The following is a 15,770-nucleotide window of genomic DNA, read 5'->3' as shown; positions in this document are numbered from 1 at the left end:
TACCCTAGTCTTGAGTGTACATAATTTCCTATCAGAGGTCATGTCCTCGGTTAGGGCTAAATCCTTCAAATCAGATCTCAAGCAGTCTTCCCACTTCTGCCTTGGTCATCCTCTCCTTCTGCCACCGTCGACTGTAATCGACTCTACCCTCCTGACCGTATCCGACGGTTGTCGCCTAAGGACATGCCCAAACCACCGTAGTCTTCCCTCCCTCAATTTTTCGGATACAGGCACCACCCCCAAGGACATCATAATAGAAGAGTTTGGTGTCATGTCCCACAGAGTCTTACTAGATGCCCATCGAAGCATTCTCATTTCTGCGGCTTCCATCCTCCTTACGTGATCCTTCTTGATTGCCCAACATTCTGATCCATATAGCAGCGCTGGTCTTATTGCCATTCTATAAAAATTTTCCTTAAGTTTTAGAGGCACATTCTTGTCACATAAAACTCCAGTAGCAGCCCTCCACTTTAGCCATCCCGCCTTTATACGGTGTGTAACGTCATCATCTATACCCCCATCTTTATGTAACATAGACCCTAGGTACTTGAAACAATCCCTTGAGGGGAGAACGTGTCCTTCTATGCATACATCTACATCTTCATCGTTTTGGTTCCCACTGAAGTTTGAACATAAATACTCTGTCTTTTCAATATTGATTCTTAGACCTTTTTCTTCCAAAGCAATCTTTCAGGTAGCCAGTCTACTATTCAGCTCAGTTTTTGTTTCAGCAACTAGGACAATGTCGTCAGTGAAAAGCATGCACCATGGAACACCGTCTGGTGTCGCACAATAGATGTCGTCCATAATCAAGGCGAAGATGTAAGGGCTAAGTGTCGACCCCTGATGGAGTCCGATTTCCACCGGGAAAGCCTCGGTATCGCCAACTGTAGTCCTGACGTATGTAGTAGATCTACAGTACATATCACGAATCGCCCGGATATAAACAGTTGGGATCCTCCCTAGGAGCAGGTAAGTTTTTCTATAAATAAACAATTCAAAATAATTTATTAGATAACCTTAGTAGTAAAAAATAATGATTTTTACCTTAAAAATTTTAGATTCCGAACATATACATTTATAGAATATATATGTATTGTCAATTAATTAAGAAAATTTTAAATTTATAAAATTTTAAAAGATAAACTTACAAATGTTTAAATAAAACATATTATCACTAGAAAATATAAAATAATATAAAATATTTAATAATTTAAAATTTCTTGAAAATATAAAAATATAAAAATTATTTAATAATTTAAAGATCATCGTTCCCGTCAATCACCTTCGACACATCCTACATGTATGTGCATATCTCATTCAGCAACAGAGATGAAAAGGAACTCAAGACGTTACAGAGGCATTAACAAAAGTCTGTTTCAGTTCTTTATCGCAAATAACAGAATAAATTTACAAATTTATCAAGAAATAGATTTGGAGATGGAACAAAGCAGATCACTTTCATCTAATGGAACTTGAGGTTTGTCAACACATTGTTGTTGAAAGGGTCAGCCAAGTGATCCAACAAGTTCTGGTATGGCCCTACGCCCGTCACCAGCCCTTGTATGAAGTACCCCAGTATTGCCAACATAGCTAATCTCCCGTTCTTCACCTCTTTCAGCTTCAAATCCTTCAACGACTTCTCGTCTTTCCCGAAACCGAGCGGGTTAAACAGTGGTCCTCCGGGGTATGCCGGCTCGCCAGACCCTCCTAGGTACTTCTCGAACCCCAAGAAGTATTGTTTCCCCATGGAACCCGGGTTGTACCAGTCTTGGAACCTTCGGTGTTCTGCGAATCCCATGAGAGCCAACTCAAACACGAACAATGTGTAAGGGTCTGCCCAGTAGTTGTATGTTCCGGCCGGCGGGATCACACCGGTTTTGAACCAAGGGAGAGCTGTCTCTGCAGGGATGAGACCGGCTTTCCCTAGAATTTCAGGGGCAATAGCACCAACTGCACCCAACATGGCGTAACGCCCGTTGATGATCTCACCATAGGCTAGCCATTTAGGCTCGATGAACCCTCCTGTACCTTCAGGGTCCGATAGTCCCAATGGATCAAACCCATAATCACCTGGAAGGCTGTTCAATTCAAAAATCAAATCACTCATAATTCACATCAAGATATAGTAAATTTCTTGCACCAGTGTGTCTGTAGTTCCTTTTACCTTCCATCCAAGTATGTAAGGCTTTGTTTAGATGCAAACCACAAGGGTCTATCAGCTCCTTGCTGAAAAAAAAAAACACATCAACAAGGTCATCAAAACCTATCCCACAAGTCAACAACCAAGACATAAACAATCATCATATACAAAAGAAATGTTGTTCTCCTAGAATCTCGAATTTAAGTAAGATGTATATACGTTGTCAATTAATAAGAAATATTCAAAATAGATATTATCTTTAAATCACTCCATTATATTAAAAAAAACCGAGAGATTGTGGTTAAAGAATGAGACCTGACCTTAACGGGGGGAGTGGAAGCTGCCTTGACAAGGAAAGACCCTTTCCTTGAAGAGCCAAATTGTGGTTTAGCTCCAAGAATCTGCCTTGCAGTCTCAACTGAGTAGGTGAGGGACGATGATACAAGCGCATGTGCTGCCATCTTTGCAACCGAAAGACCTTTGCCTTGTTGCTGAGTGAGGGCAGCATTCAAAATGACAAAACAAGGCTGGAAATAAGTGTCACGGGGATATGAAATCCTGGTGGGGGATATCAGGTTTTCTGCTTCTCCAACAAGGATTGTACACGTAATACATGGTTGGATTAAAATGGATAAGAGATGACGTGGTCTGTGCATGTAGTTGACAAATGAATCTCCAATTCCACTTGGCTGCCTCTCAACCATTGCTCTTTTCCCTAGTTGATTCTCGGTCAGGTCTCAAGCCAAACAAATCTGGATTGGTTAAAAATTCATTATTACCCTTTTAATTTTCAGCTTCGATATATATATAAAAGGGCATGACTATTTATTGTTAATGGTTAAAAAAATCTTTTAATATATATTACAGATTTCTACAAATAAGTTAACTAAATAGGTCACATCTGTTTTATTTAACTACTATAATAACTGGTAACGATTAAAGAATAATTTGTTATAAAATAATCATATTAGTGATTATTTTATAATTTTTAAAACTTTAATGATGACAAAATATTTATCTAAAATTTAATAAAATTATATTTATTGATGAACTTTTAATCAATGGATAATGTATACATGTATATACATTTCTCTTTACTAAGAAAGTTGAGTTATATTTTCATTATGTTTTAACATTTTTTAATAAAATAAATGAATGGCATTTAAATAAATAGAAAAACAATAAATATCGGATTTTTAACTTTTCTTCTTTCTTGGGTTAGACTTGGGTGGGCTTTGGGTTGTATGGGAATTTGGTAATCGTAGGAAACGGAGGCGTTTTGGTGAGGGGTTGATCGAATAAAATGCAGCGAAACGCTTTTGAACGAAAAAGTCAACCTTAAATTACCTGCCGCGACGCAATCGCGATTCAAACTCCGGAATCTGCAATCCCCCATCCTTAGGCGGCGGTGTGAAGGAAAAGAGAGGAGAGGAGGATGTTGGAAAACCCTACACCCACCCCACCTGATGCCGCCCCTGCAATAAAACGCTACGCTCCTCCTAATCAACGGTGACTTCTTAACCCTAACCTCCCCCTCCTTCTTTCATTAACAGCTTCCGTTTCCCTTTCTCTCCTTTTTTTCTTTCTTTCTTTTTTGCTTAAATTCTGCCTCAAAATTGCAGAAATCGTTCTGTCGAGCGCCGTAAATCTGGAGGTCATTTTCTTCATCAATCATTAATCATTCATTTTTTCTGGTGGTTTCTATATATAGGAATGATTTTAATTTTCGTTCATTTGGTAGACTGAGTTATAATTAAACCTTTCAGATTGGTTTGATTCGACTAACAATGTTTATGGGAATGATTCAGAGAAGATTCAAGGTGTCGTGAGAAACAATAATCTGGTTGGGGATTCTGGGAGCAGCGCTATCTTGAATGAAGACCACCGTCGTCCTGGTTTAATACCTTTAGAAGGCTGTTCTAGAAGTGATGCTTCTCGGCTTTTAAGCAATCGTACGATGTCTCTTCTTTTTTCTTGTTTGAGTAGTATAACCTTTGTTAGATAGAATTTTAAAACGTTTTTAAGATACCGTGCATGCAATCATATGGCTGATATACATTCATTGCTTATCTCTACAAATGCAGGTTGGGCAGCTGCGTTAGATCGCTATCATGATACATCTATTGATTTGTCTGGTGAGTGGAAGAATAGGAAACATATAAAATTTCACATTTTAAGTTTGATTTGATTGGCTTGGTGATCCTTTCTGTGGAGCGAATCTTGTAGTTGTACATTATTTGCATGATAAGAAGGTTATAGTTTTAGTGACTAGATTATGTGCACCAGCTAATTGGAGATATAATTTTCCGTACTTCCACTGTCAATAATGGCTTCACATACTTAAGAATCACAAAGAACACGAGCTCCACTGTTTACCTTACTAAAGTTGGATTCTGTTTCACCCTGTCTCTCACTCTTCCTTACCTTTGTTGGTTTCTATTGCATTTCCACCATAGAGCTTGCTTGAAGAAGCAATTTCTAAACCACATTAACTGCCCTGGAAATGCCATCTTCCCTACTAGATAAAGGTCTACTTGCACCATAACCATAAGACAAAACTCGCTTCTCAGCTTGTAAGGCATATTGGTGAGCATCTTCTAAATATAGACACTAGCCACCTCCATTTCATCTCCAATACTCTAATGTAAACCTGCAAGATAGCAAGCTGTTAGCTGTGCAATAGTCTCATTCAAACTAACTCTAATGGACAGACTATTAAATTTTCAATAAAGTTTCATAGCATAATCTGCTGGCTGAAATTGTTTCCACATCTTCCCTTTCATATGTTCCCAACAATTGTTTTTTGGCTATCCATGATGTTATCACTGTTATTCAACTCTCTTCCCTTTACACCTCTCAATAATTTTCTATTGTGGCTTCCTAGTCCAGATAGTCTTCAGCCTGTAATTTCCCCTGGAAATCATCCACTTGGATCTTCACTCAACTACTCACTTCTAGGGAATGCAAAAACCACCCGTCCAATCCACCCCTTGATGTAAAATTTGTAGGTCTAGCATAATGCATTATGAAAAGAGCTATCAGCCTCTCTTTCATCAAATTCACCTTCAACACCAGCTTCCAGCTTGTCCAAAGGATTGTGGGCAGTTTTTGGAATCTTCATTTGGGTTTCTACATGCGTTGGCCTGCTACAATTTTTCAATCATGCACCAAATTTCCTACAATTCTGTTTGCTGGCCTTGATTTCCTCCAAACTTATACTGCATCTTGCCATGGCTTAAAAAGTGGTCTCTACTATAAACGTTGGGATCTAATTAAGCTCTGATTATTTGGAGGGGGAAATCTAAATAGCTAAGAAAATTGAAAGAAGATGACAGACATAATTGAATGGGAATAAAAAACGGCTCTGTGATTTTCCAGCAACCTACTTCATTAAAACACTCTTAATGATAACAAATAAAAACTGATCCTAATAAAATCCTCTAGTAGAATATTTATAATTAAACTCTTGCAGTCCTATTAGCTTTCTAGTAGAATAGTTATACTAGAACTCTTATTAAGAGTCCTATGCTAATCACATTACTGTTTAAATGATAGTAATAATAATAATAGTCTTCTTTTTTTTATAATAAATAATAATGGACTTAAATAAAACTAATGTAAAAACAAACAAACTTGAAATAATTAAATTAAATTTGATGCTCCTGCATCAACCAGATTGTTAGCATTTCAACATTATCATTGAAGCTGTCCAATGAATATTAAGATATTGGAGGATCAATTTTGGGCTATAAGTTAATTCAAGCTGTAGCACTAACAGGCGGGATTTGAGCTATGCTAGTGGATGAATCATCATTTTTGTATAAACATTGTTTTGAAAACATGTGCAAAGGTTCCTCATCCCAGGTATGGGTTATGAATCTTCTTAAAATAATTTCCTCTAGCTCCTCCTATCCCGTTCTGTTCCACTGATAGTAAGATGTTAAAGAAAGCTAGCAATGAGCTGAAAGTTGCTTTTAGATTTTAGTGTAAGCAGTTCTGTGTTTGCTGCCTGTTCTTTAGAGGCTTTTGGGATTGTCATCTTAGCATCCTTTCATGCCTTTTTTTTCTTTTCATTTTTATGTATTCTTTTGTTTCGCCTTATATATGCCCTTGTTTCCATTCTCATGTAATGGTGGATAGTTTCTTCTTCATTTATTGAGTTAAAGGGCCACACTAGATTGTTTGTCTTACTGTGGTTCTCCTTGGTTCAGAAAGACCTGTTGTGTACTCTGGAAGTAGTGATTCAGCCTGGAGGAATTTCAGACTTCCCCATCAGGTATTCTCCCCTCACGTACTTCCCCACCTCGTCTTCTTTTTCTTCCAAATCTCACTGCCTTCTTTCCTTGTGCATTTGGCTTGGTTTTTCCTTAGATGATGTCCCCAACAAACACTATTAGACCTTCATCAAACTCACAGATGGATTTCTTACCTGATCTTCATCGTGTAATTCAAAATGCCAATGCTGACAACTAACTTCAGACAAAGTGCGGCAAATGCGGATGTGAACCTATGAGGTACTTTAGGAACTTTGCACTCGAAGGTACCTGTGGCATGTGTTCATTATTTACTCAAATCAAATGTTACTGATTTGGGCCATGATGTTATTTAATGTAAAGCATGGCGCCTTGGACATGTAATTTAGATGAAAATGTTACGAGCTATGTAATGTTATATTACTTAGCAATTCTCTCTCCTTTTACGAGACTAATCGGATAGAGGTATGTTGTTGTTGGACTTGTACGGTTTTTGGTGGATTCACATCTCTCTCATCAAATGTGAGCTTTTGTTCTTGTAAAACAGGTTTCATCTCGATGTGTGTTTTTAGGGAGAATGACAGGTTGTAAGTTGATTGAGTTCAATTTGATTAAAGTTTTGTCAACATTTAATTCGAATGGTTTGACTCGAGTTAAATATGCTTGTTTGGTCCAACTCAAAGAAGGATACATAAAGGGTGATAGAACAAAACACATCTCATCGAAGTTCTTTTTTACTCATGATCCACAAAAGAATGAGGAAATTAATGTCTAACAGATTTGTTCAAGTGAAAAATTTAGCAGATCTATTTACTAAGGCACTTCATGCGAGTACATTAGAAAAGTTAATTTTCAACATTTGATTATGCCGTTTAAGAGATCTTTCATGTACATTCATGAGGGGAGCAAATATGCGTTGTACACTTTTTCCCTTACCCATGGTTTTGTCCCACTATGTTTTCTTGGAAATGTTTTTAATGAGACAGTAGATCATGCGTATTAAAGAATGATGTACTCTTTCTTTTACTAGGTTTTGCCCCTCAAAAATTTCTTAGTAAGATTTTAACGAGGTATATATTTTTACTAAGGAACGTCCAAGGGGGAGTGTTATAAATAATATTTAATATGGATGTTTCATCTTTCATACTTAAACTTAAATGTATGATAACTTAAGGTGTAAATGTTGTAACATATAGTTTTAATAACTTATAGATTTGTAGCCTATAAAAGGATTACCTACAAACTTGTAAGACATGCTTAATAAAATATTGTTATCTACTCATATAGTATTATATATATGTTATAATTTTACAATATATAATAAATTTTTAATTTTTTAAATTAAATTATTGATAATATTAACAATTTTATTTTGTTGTTTTTTAGAATGTAGTATAAGTTTTTCATGTATTTAAAGTTTAGATTGAACTCAATCCGAGCTTTACTGAGTTAAGTTTGAGAATGTTTTGAGTTTAATTTTTTTTGAACTCGAGACTTTAATTTTTTATTTTGAGTTTGAGTCAAGCTTGACAATTTTAAACTCATAAAATTCCAACTTGAATTCAACTATGAATTTTTTTTCAAGTTCAACAATACTTAGACTCGGCTCTTTAATTCACATCCCTAAGAATAACTGCTGAAACGAACCAGAGTTGTTTTGTTAATTCAGAAATTAAACCTGTAATGCCATTCTTAACCATATATTATTACAGCTTGAGGATTTACATCATGGTGGGAGTGATAATTCTTTTTTCTAGCTGAAATGAATTGGAAAATTTTGTAAGCGAATTAAGTGTTACATAGCAATAAGACTATGGTATAAAAAGTCAAGTCTTTCCAGACGGGGATAATTCCTTGGGCAGCCAAACGTTTTTCAATCCAGAAAAGTACATGCCTCGCTGTAATTTTCTTCTCATCAACAAGAAATGGCTCAACAATGCTTGCTCTGAACCATATGAAGACAAGGAGAAACCTTTTGGACCTATGCAAATGGTGGAAAATAATCAAATCATTACCGCAGTAAATGGAAATGATCATCTGTCTCCAATTTTGTCCAAATTATAATATCTGTAAGGACACCATCAGGGAAGAAGGCCCAGAACAAGTAGGGACAGCCCTCCTTCATGAATGAACCTTCCAACTGTCCATAAACCCCATCAGATAAGGTTTCACATGGACTAGTGAAAATAGAGCAGAAAGAAAGAATACCTTGTTGTCTTGGAAAGTGACGTCGATTTCAGAGATATCATCTTGAGTTTCAAGTATTGTTTTCAATGAAGGGATGACTTCCTCCAACATCTACTCCGGCAGTGCATTAGCTGGAGCCTTTGCACCTGCTTTTGGCTTTGCCGGAGCTGCTTTTGGGGCCGCCTTCTCTTCCTCCACACTACCACCTACGACGGCTGACAGCTTTTGTAATATCCCAAATAACGGGTTAGTGACTAAATTGTAAAAATTCAGAATTTGGTGATTAAAGTAGAATAATTAAATAGTTTAAAAATAATTGTTAGTAAAATATGAAATGAATTAAAGGACAAACTGGTCATTTGCAAGGAAAATTTATAATTAAGAATTTTGATGGGGTTATATTATAACCCACGTGGGGCTTGAGTAGGAAACAAATGTTTCCAGATTTCTCTCATCTCTTCTTCCTTATTTCTTATCTTCTTCACTCTTCTCTTCTTCCAAACGTGAAGACCCAAGCTTAAGGTAAGAATCAGAACCTTGGTCGTTTCTTTGATTTTTAGCTTGGAAATTGAAGTTTGGATGTTATATAAGCTAAAGGAAAGCTTATATGACATTAAGACAACAAGATAAGTGTTTTAGAGATAGATTTGGAAAATGAGTTTTTAGATGAAATTTTGATATGGATGATTTTTTAAGTTAGAATAAGATTTTTGACTTGTCAAGAAGTTAATTAAGGAATATGGAGTGTTAGAATTGGATTTAAAACATGTTGAAAATTGGGTATGATTTTTAGCTTTAAGAATTTGAATGAAGCATGAGAGATTTTAAAGTATTGGAATTGATAGAAGTTAATTAAAATGGTTGTAGTTAAGTTTGGTGGTATGAAAGGAACCTTGTCTGAGAAATTTAGTGAAGAGTTGATGATCTTCGGGTTTGAATAGTAAAATTTCATATTATGCAGAGGGAACCGATACCCCCTGGGGGGAATCGATTCCCCCTAAAAGAAAATGTTGAAGTTTGGTTTATTAAATTAGTTTAAGTTGTTAGTATCAAATTACAAGGGTTAGGCTTCTGATAAATATCTTGAAAATTATGTTTATGTAGATATAAAACGTAATTCTATTCCGGAACAATCGAAGAGTTAGGATTGAAACAACGAAAGCGAGGCCAAGGTGAGTGCCTATTTTAAGGGTAGTACAATGGAATAAGACTTGGGATAAGTCTAATCCTATGTTGATTTTTATAGAACAATAGTTATGAACATGCATACATGATAATTATTATGATACATGCATAAGGTATAAATGCTCATATGATTTGATAAATGATATCTGTGAATAAATTCAAATGTATATGTGATATGATAAGTGACATGAGCACATGGACATATGAAATATAATAATGATGCCCATAGTATACGATATGAGAGCTATAGGTATAGTTGGCATGCCAAGAGTCGAGGGTTTCATAGGTCCTTCGGGACAACTCATAGGTCCTTCGGGACATATTCACAGGTCCTTCGGGACAAATTTCATATGCCACTCAGTGGGACTTATACGAGCTGTGGTGACAGCAATAGTGCACAACCTCAATGTACTCGAATACCTTGAGTTCTCAGTAATGTACATGGGCTTATAGAATGTTATCAAAGGTAATTGCATTATTATTGTTATATGTTAGATCATTGAATGGATAGATCACATGTTCATATTTATAAGGAATACATCATCATTATATTTATATGCCTCACTAAGTCTATGACTTAGCGTGTAAGTGATTTATGCGTAGGTACAGAAAAGTAAGAAGATCGATCTTAAGAGCAGCAACGCAGCATACCATCATTAGGGGATCAAATCAGAAGTAAACAACAAAGTATGTATTTTAGTTGTATAAAGTATGTTGGCATGTAATAAGTTGTTAGTTACGAACACTCTGATCGACTTTTCTAATGTTTTGAATGTAATTATATAAGTGTATAGTAATGAACGGTTGAATTTTTACGAATTTTATGTACATTTTTACGGAAGTACTGTAGCAGTACTGTAGCAGGGGAATAGGTTCCCTGTAGCAGGGGAATCGATTCCCTATTTGTAAACTGGAAAATTTAACATTTCGGGTACTGTAGTAGGTTACTGTTCACGGTACTGTAGCAGATTATTGTTTATATGTATTTTATTGTTCGCAAATACATTTTTTTACCTCAAAATTTTATACTGAATATAATTTAATAATATATTATCTTATTTTCCTAAAATAAGTTCAAATATTTTGTTATTTTATAAGGAAAATTATTTTAAAAAGGTAATGTCACATCTCGGACTCGTACTCGGGTCGGGTACGGGTTAGGGGTGTTACATTTAATGGTATCAGAGCAAGGTTTAGTCGATTCTCGGTATAAACCGAAGTCTATAGTGTTTTATAATGTATACATGCCAACAAAATAGTGAAAACTTCTGATCTGGTATGATAATGAGTATGTTGTTTTGCTAATAGAATGATATGTTTATTTTTAATAGATGTCCGGACATGATAGTTCTCAAAGTCAAGCGGGAGATGATCAACCCGCTGAAAGTAGTAATTCACCTGCCCTGGCCAGGCAAGGTGAAGAACAGACACCTTCTAGAGTGCCTGTAGCTGATCATGATATGTTCTTTAGAACGTTAGATGCAGTATTGACGCGTTTCCAACCTCCTGTTACTTCAACTCCAAAAATGAATGTTACAAAGGAGTTGAAGGGTTTAGGAGCTCCATAGTTTAAAGGTGAAGCCGAGGAAGGTCCTGTTGCTGCGGACCTTTGGCTTAATGATGTGAAAATTATGTTAGAATGACTCCACTGTTCTGATGTGGAGAAGTTGGACGGGGTGGTCTCTTTACTTCGTGGGCAAGCGAGAATTTGGTGGACAAATGTCACTTTGAGGATGACCAGTGATCAAGTGACATGGTCTCTGTTCCTGGAAGAGTTTCGGCATAAGTATATAGGAGACCAATTCATCAAGCAAATGAAGCAAGAATTTTTAAATTTGAAACAAATGAATCGCACTGTATATGAGTATGAGTGCGAATTTAATAAGTTAAGTCGCTTTGCAGCAGAGTTGGTGCCTACAGAGAAAGATTCCTGTGAGTGGTTTGTTGAGGGCTTGTGTCCAAGGCTAAAAGAAATGTTGATTGTATTGAATCTGTCCTCATTCCAAGAAGTAGTAAATCGTGCTAAAGCTCTAGAGAGAGCGCAGAATGAACGGTTTGGGGAGCAGAGAGCTCTACCATCCAAAAGAACTGGAGCTTCATCAAGCTCTACACTACCAAAGAGAGGTAGAGATTTTGGTTTTCGATATCAAACAAGATCTGAATCAGTGGCATCCTCTGCTAGAGGATCGAATCAAGAAAGAGCTAGACGAACTCAATCTGTGGGGACTGGTGATGGGCGAGCACAACAGAGTCAAGTTGGGCAGTGTCAGATCTGTGGAAGAAACCATAGTGGAATATGCAGAGTTAAAACAGGAGCTTGTTTTCGATGTGGGGAAACAGGACATTTTATGAGAGACTGTCCTTTGAGGGTAGAAGAGTCTGTTCCACAGGAGAGGTCTGCTTCAATGTCCCAGAGGGGACAGGGTAGAGGAAGAGGTAGAACTCAACATGAATCCTCTACTCAGCAGGAAGTTCGCTCTACTGCTCGGGTGTATAATCTCAAAACCAATGAAGACCGGGATGATCCAGAGATAATAACAGGTACCTTTTTACAGTTTGATAAACATGTTATGGTATTGATTGATCCGGGATCTACATACTCATACATTAGTAGCAAGTTAGTTAGAGAACTGAACATTCCGCTAGAAGCCACTAATAATGAAGTAATAGTGACAAATCCATTAGGGCATAGTGCTAGTGTGAATTTGGTATGTCGAGGATGTCCCATACGGATTCAGGAAATTGAATTCCCTGCTAATTTGATGGAATTACCCATCGATGAATTTGAAGTGATACTGGGAATGGATTGGTTGTTTCGTTATTATGGGAATGTGGATTGTAGATTGAAAAGAGTAATGTTGAAAAGTCCGGAAGGGGTAGAAGTCGTGGTGTTTAGTGAAGGGTGGAATCCATTGGCAAATGTAATCTCCGCGATAACGACAAAGAAGTTACTGCTACAGGGATGTCAAGGGTTCATTGCTAATGTGTTGGATATTAGAACCAAGGAGAAAAGAATTGAAGAAATTCCTATAGTCACAGAGTTTCCCGATATATTTCCTGCAGAATTACCAGGTTTGCCTCCAAACAGAGAGGTAGAATTCCATATTGAAATAATGCCTGGAACTGCGCCTATTACTATGGCTCCATACAGAATGGCTCCAAAAGAATTGCAAGAATTAAAGATACAGTTCAAATATTTTGTTATTTTATAAGGAAAATTATTTTAAAAAGGTAATGTCACATCTCGGACTCGTACTCGGGTCGGGTACGGGTTAGGGGTGTTACAGCTTTGCTTCAGCAGGGGTTGTTGATGCATTTGTTTTAGCAGTGGCTACGTAACAGAAAAGCCAACACATTAAAGTTGAGAAGGATTTTCACAGGCACATACAACAATGGGGAAAAACTACCTGTAGGAGAAGAAGATTCTTGAACAGCGGAACAGGCGACACATCCGCGGGAAATAATTGATTTCCCGGCCCCAACCTGCGGATGTAAAGATTCATGAATAACACTTGATAGGTATAATTCCTAGAAATAAGTAATGAAGTAACCATTGATTGTGAGGAAGGCAATGAAGAAGGGGTGATCCTGGAGCTGGAACTGAGAGATGAGGTTGACCAAGGAAAGCTTGAGAAGCCAATAGGTGTTGTCCTCAATACCGCCATTTTCATATATAGACATAGTTGAGAAATTTTTATAGAAGGTTTCTGGGTTTTGTTTGTTGTTAGTTTATTTTGAGGCAGAGGAAGAAAACATTGGAGGATATACACCACAGGTTTGTCAATATTTCGTTTTGTTATAGTTGAAAATAAATTTAATTAAAAGGAAAAATAGCAAATTCTAAGTAATAACAAATTGGGACATTGATGCCCTTATCTCGTAGGGTGTTTTCTCCTATAACTCTTTGTTCTTTATGTTTGAATCTTTTGATCACTTGTTTATCTAATCTAAAAGTTATCATATTCGAGATTCAAAATAAAAATGAAATGAAATTATTTTTTTATATTTTTCTAAAAACATAATATTAAATATTTGAATTCAATTTCTTACGTGCGAAGATTATTTATACTTGTGGTGCTTACAATACAAATTATGAGAAACGAAATAAAATACACTTAATCATAATTCCCACTACATATTCTAAGTTATTCATAAAGTGATTATGTTTGTTAATCAATAAGATTCCATAATAAATTATATTCACATATATAATATCATCGACATGCATTTAACACTAACAGTATTCATAAAACATTACCATTATGAATGTCATAATTTTAATATATATTTTATAAATAAAATTAATTTTAACATGTATACCTCAAATATTTCATTGTTAAATTTTGTTGAAGCTTTTATTAAAAGTGGAAGTGTCCGAACAAGAGGGGAAAAACAAGGACCCACACATAAAAACCTATAACCTGTGACCCATATACGACCCTACGTTGACAATGTTAAGCCTGTTATGATATAACAATTTTAAGGGCAAAATTATTTTTGGATTAAATTGAATTTATTCAAAGTTTTCTAGAAAAGAAAAGAAGTATCAATACTCTTCTTACAATATCGATACTACATGAACAATATCGATATTGTTCTTGTAGCATTGATACCCAAGGTAAGGGAAGTATTGATACTCTAATGGTAGTATCGATACTGCCTATTTGTTTTAAATGTGTTCAGATTCAAGTAGACATTTTTTATACCGATACTTAAAGGAGTATTGATACTACTTTGTATAATAGTATCGATACCATGACCTCATTACCGATACTCCCAGCCCAACGGTTGAAAAAACGGCTAGTTTTTATTAGTGCAGTATCGATACTCCAAGCCCGAGTATTGATACTCCTTGGTCTCAACGGTTTTATTTTTCAACAATTAAGTCCTCAACGGCTCCAAAACATCCCTAACGACTAGAAACGATCACAAACACATTCCAACATATAAAATAAATAGTATGTTTTTAGTGAGCTTAATTTGTAAACACATTCCTTTGAGAGATTTCTTGTTTATAATCTTTTTATCCATTTTGAAAAAGGGGTTGATTTCTAGCTTAGCCATTGAAAACTAGGGAGCTGTAAAAGATTACTCTTAAGCCTAGAAAAAGAAAAAGTAAATTAGTGAATTTGTTAGAAATCTTCAGTGTGGAACTAAGGTAGTGGGTGTAAACTTTATTGAGGAAGTTGAACCACTCTAAATACTTATGCAATTTTTCTATCATTTCTCTCCATACTCCAAAAAAAAAAAAATTTAGCCAATGCAACCCTATTGACACTTTTTTTGTTGATCGATATAGCAGATAAGTATTTGTTAAGAACCTGCAAATGTTTTGTAAACTATACTCATCTCTCCCCGTATAATTTCAAGAACGGTAAACCTTTTATTCAAGAAATGGTCAATTTATATAGGAAGAAAGCTGAATTTGAGATTATAGTGAAGGTGGAAGTGGAGCAAATCTGGTAAGTACATGCATTCAATAATGAGTTCATTATTTCTTTAAGTCTTCTTGGTATATATGACTATAAATTTCTCATATGATGAAAGTTGAGACTTTTTGATGAGAAGTGAATAAAATAATGCACAATTCCTTTAGCTAACCAATTAAATTTCATACAAGATCACTTTCACTAATATAATCTAAAAAGCCAATTTATATGTCATTGCAACATATACATATACACTAATATGACAACTTCTCATGTCATAATCTCACATCAACATATAACTAATAGACACATAACATATCCATGTATCAATATATGTCATCATACATCATTATAACATATAACATGAACTCATAAGCTATTGGGCATTCTTTCAAATAGTTGTAATACATTAACATACCTTAAACAAATGAAAGGAACTCCATACTGACCGGGTGAGCCGCGAAAATAATCTAAAAAGATGTTGGATTAAGAAATAATATTTTCAGTGTTATTTTAATTAAAAAAAAAAGATCTGAAGCATGATTTTCCTGCCATCGTAGGCTTACGTAGAAA

The 15,770-nt window shown here is 35.7% G+C and overlaps 3 protein-coding genes and 1 long non-coding RNA gene across 7 annotated transcripts; 2 read left to right on the top strand and 2 right to left on the bottom strand.

Annotated features, from left to right (window-relative positions):
* Positions 1–1,357: 1,357 nt before the first annotated feature.
* LOC120133157 (photosystem I chlorophyll a/b-binding protein 3-1, chloroplastic) lies at positions 1,358–2,648 on the bottom strand. Its single transcript, XM_039149805.1, has 3 exons — positions 2,464–2,648; positions 2,168–2,229; positions 1,358–2,081 (listed from the first exon to the last, which is right to left on the bottom strand). Exons 1-3 carry the CDS (start codon positions 2,602–2,604, stop codon positions 1,466–1,468), a joined length of 819 nt encoding a protein of 272 aa, XP_039005736.1. The 5' UTR covers positions 2,605–2,648; the 3' UTR covers positions 1,358–1,465.
* On the top strand, positions 2,475–12,139 carry LOC120133160. The gene is made up of 3 exons (XR_005517073.1): positions 2,475–2,630; positions 3,418–3,419; positions 12,085–12,139. It is a non-coding gene; the product is annotated as an uncharacterized LOC120133160 (long non-coding RNA).
* Positions 3,478–6,968, top strand: LOC120133158. 4 transcript variants are annotated; one of them, XR_005517072.1, is made up of 7 exons: positions 3,478–3,652; positions 3,766–3,797; positions 3,910–4,095; positions 4,228–4,278; positions 6,355–6,419; positions 6,515–6,810; positions 6,862–6,968. XR_005517072.1 is itself a non-coding variant. In XM_039149807.1 (6 exons), exons 1-6 carry the CDS (start codon positions 3,579–3,581, stop codon positions 6,614–6,616), a joined length of 468 nt encoding a protein of 155 aa, XP_039005738.1. In that variant the 5' UTR covers positions 3,478–3,578; the 3' UTR covers positions 6,617–6,968. The 4 variants fall into 4 exon arrangements, 3 of the variants coding, with proteins under 3 accessions (XP_039005738.1, XP_039005737.1, XP_039005739.1); XM_039149807.1 differs by having other exon boundaries at positions 3,952–4,095; positions 6,515–6,968; XM_039149806.1 differs by having other exon boundaries at positions 6,515–6,968.
* LOC120133159 lies at positions 8,052–8,746 on the bottom strand. The gene is made up of 3 exons (XM_039149809.1): positions 8,605–8,746; positions 8,464–8,536; positions 8,052–8,377 (listed from the first exon to the last, which is right to left on the bottom strand). Exons 1-3 carry the CDS (start codon positions 8,692–8,694, stop codon positions 8,223–8,225), a joined length of 318 nt encoding a protein of 105 aa, XP_039005740.1. The 5' UTR covers positions 8,695–8,746; the 3' UTR covers positions 8,052–8,222.
* Positions 12,140–15,770: the final 3,631 nt, after the last annotated feature.

Source organism: Hibiscus syriacus, unplaced genomic scaffold (genome assembly GCF_006381635.1).
Source record: "Hibiscus syriacus cultivar Baekdansim isolate YM2019G1 unplaced genomic scaffold, ASM638163v2 tig00110577_pilon, whole genome shotgun sequence".
Classification (NCBI taxonomy): Eukaryota; Viridiplantae; Streptophyta; class Magnoliopsida; order Malvales; family Malvaceae; genus Hibiscus; species Hibiscus syriacus.
The sequence above is the reverse complement of the archived record's forward strand: the minus strand, read 5'-3'. Positions and strand labels throughout refer to the sequence as shown.

Bases quoted from the DNA above. Each gene is read 5' to 3' on its own strand.
- LOC120133159 (XM_039149809.1), bottom strand. From the start codon at position 8,694: ATGTTGGAGGAAGTCATCCCTTCATTGAAAACAATACTTGAAACTCAA. The intron at 8,537-8,604 runs GTATTCTTTCTT...GTTTATGGACAG, and splicing joins TCACTTTCCAAGACAACAAG to TTGGAAGGTTCATTCATGAA. The intron at 8,378-8,463 runs ATATTATAATTT...CCATTTGCATAG, and splicing joins CCCTGATGGTGTCCTTACAG to GTCCAAAAGGTTTCTCCTTG.
- LOC120133158 (XM_039149806.1), top strand. From the start codon at position 3,579: ATGTTGGAAAACCCTACACCCACCCCACCTGATGCCGCCCCTGCAATA. The intron at 4,096-4,227 runs GTACGATGTCTC...CTACAAATGCAG, and splicing joins TTCTCGGCTTTTAAGCAATC to GTTGGGCAGCTGCGTTAGAT. The intron at 6,420-6,514 runs GTATTCTCCCCT...GTTTTTCCTTAG, and splicing joins ATTTCAGACTTCCCCATCAG to ATGATGTCCCCAACAAACAC.
- LOC120133157 (XM_039149805.1), bottom strand. From the start codon at position 2,604: ATGGCAGCACATGCGCTTGTATCATCGTCCCTCACCTACTCAGTTGAG. The intron at 2,230-2,463 runs GTCAGGTCTCAT...TTTTTTTTTCAG, and splicing joins CTTCCACTCCCCCCGTTAAG to CAAGGAGCTGATAGACCCTT. The intron at 2,082-2,167 runs GTAAAAGGAACT...TGAATTGAACAG, and splicing joins CTTACATACTTGGATGGAAG to CCTTCCAGGTGATTATGGGT.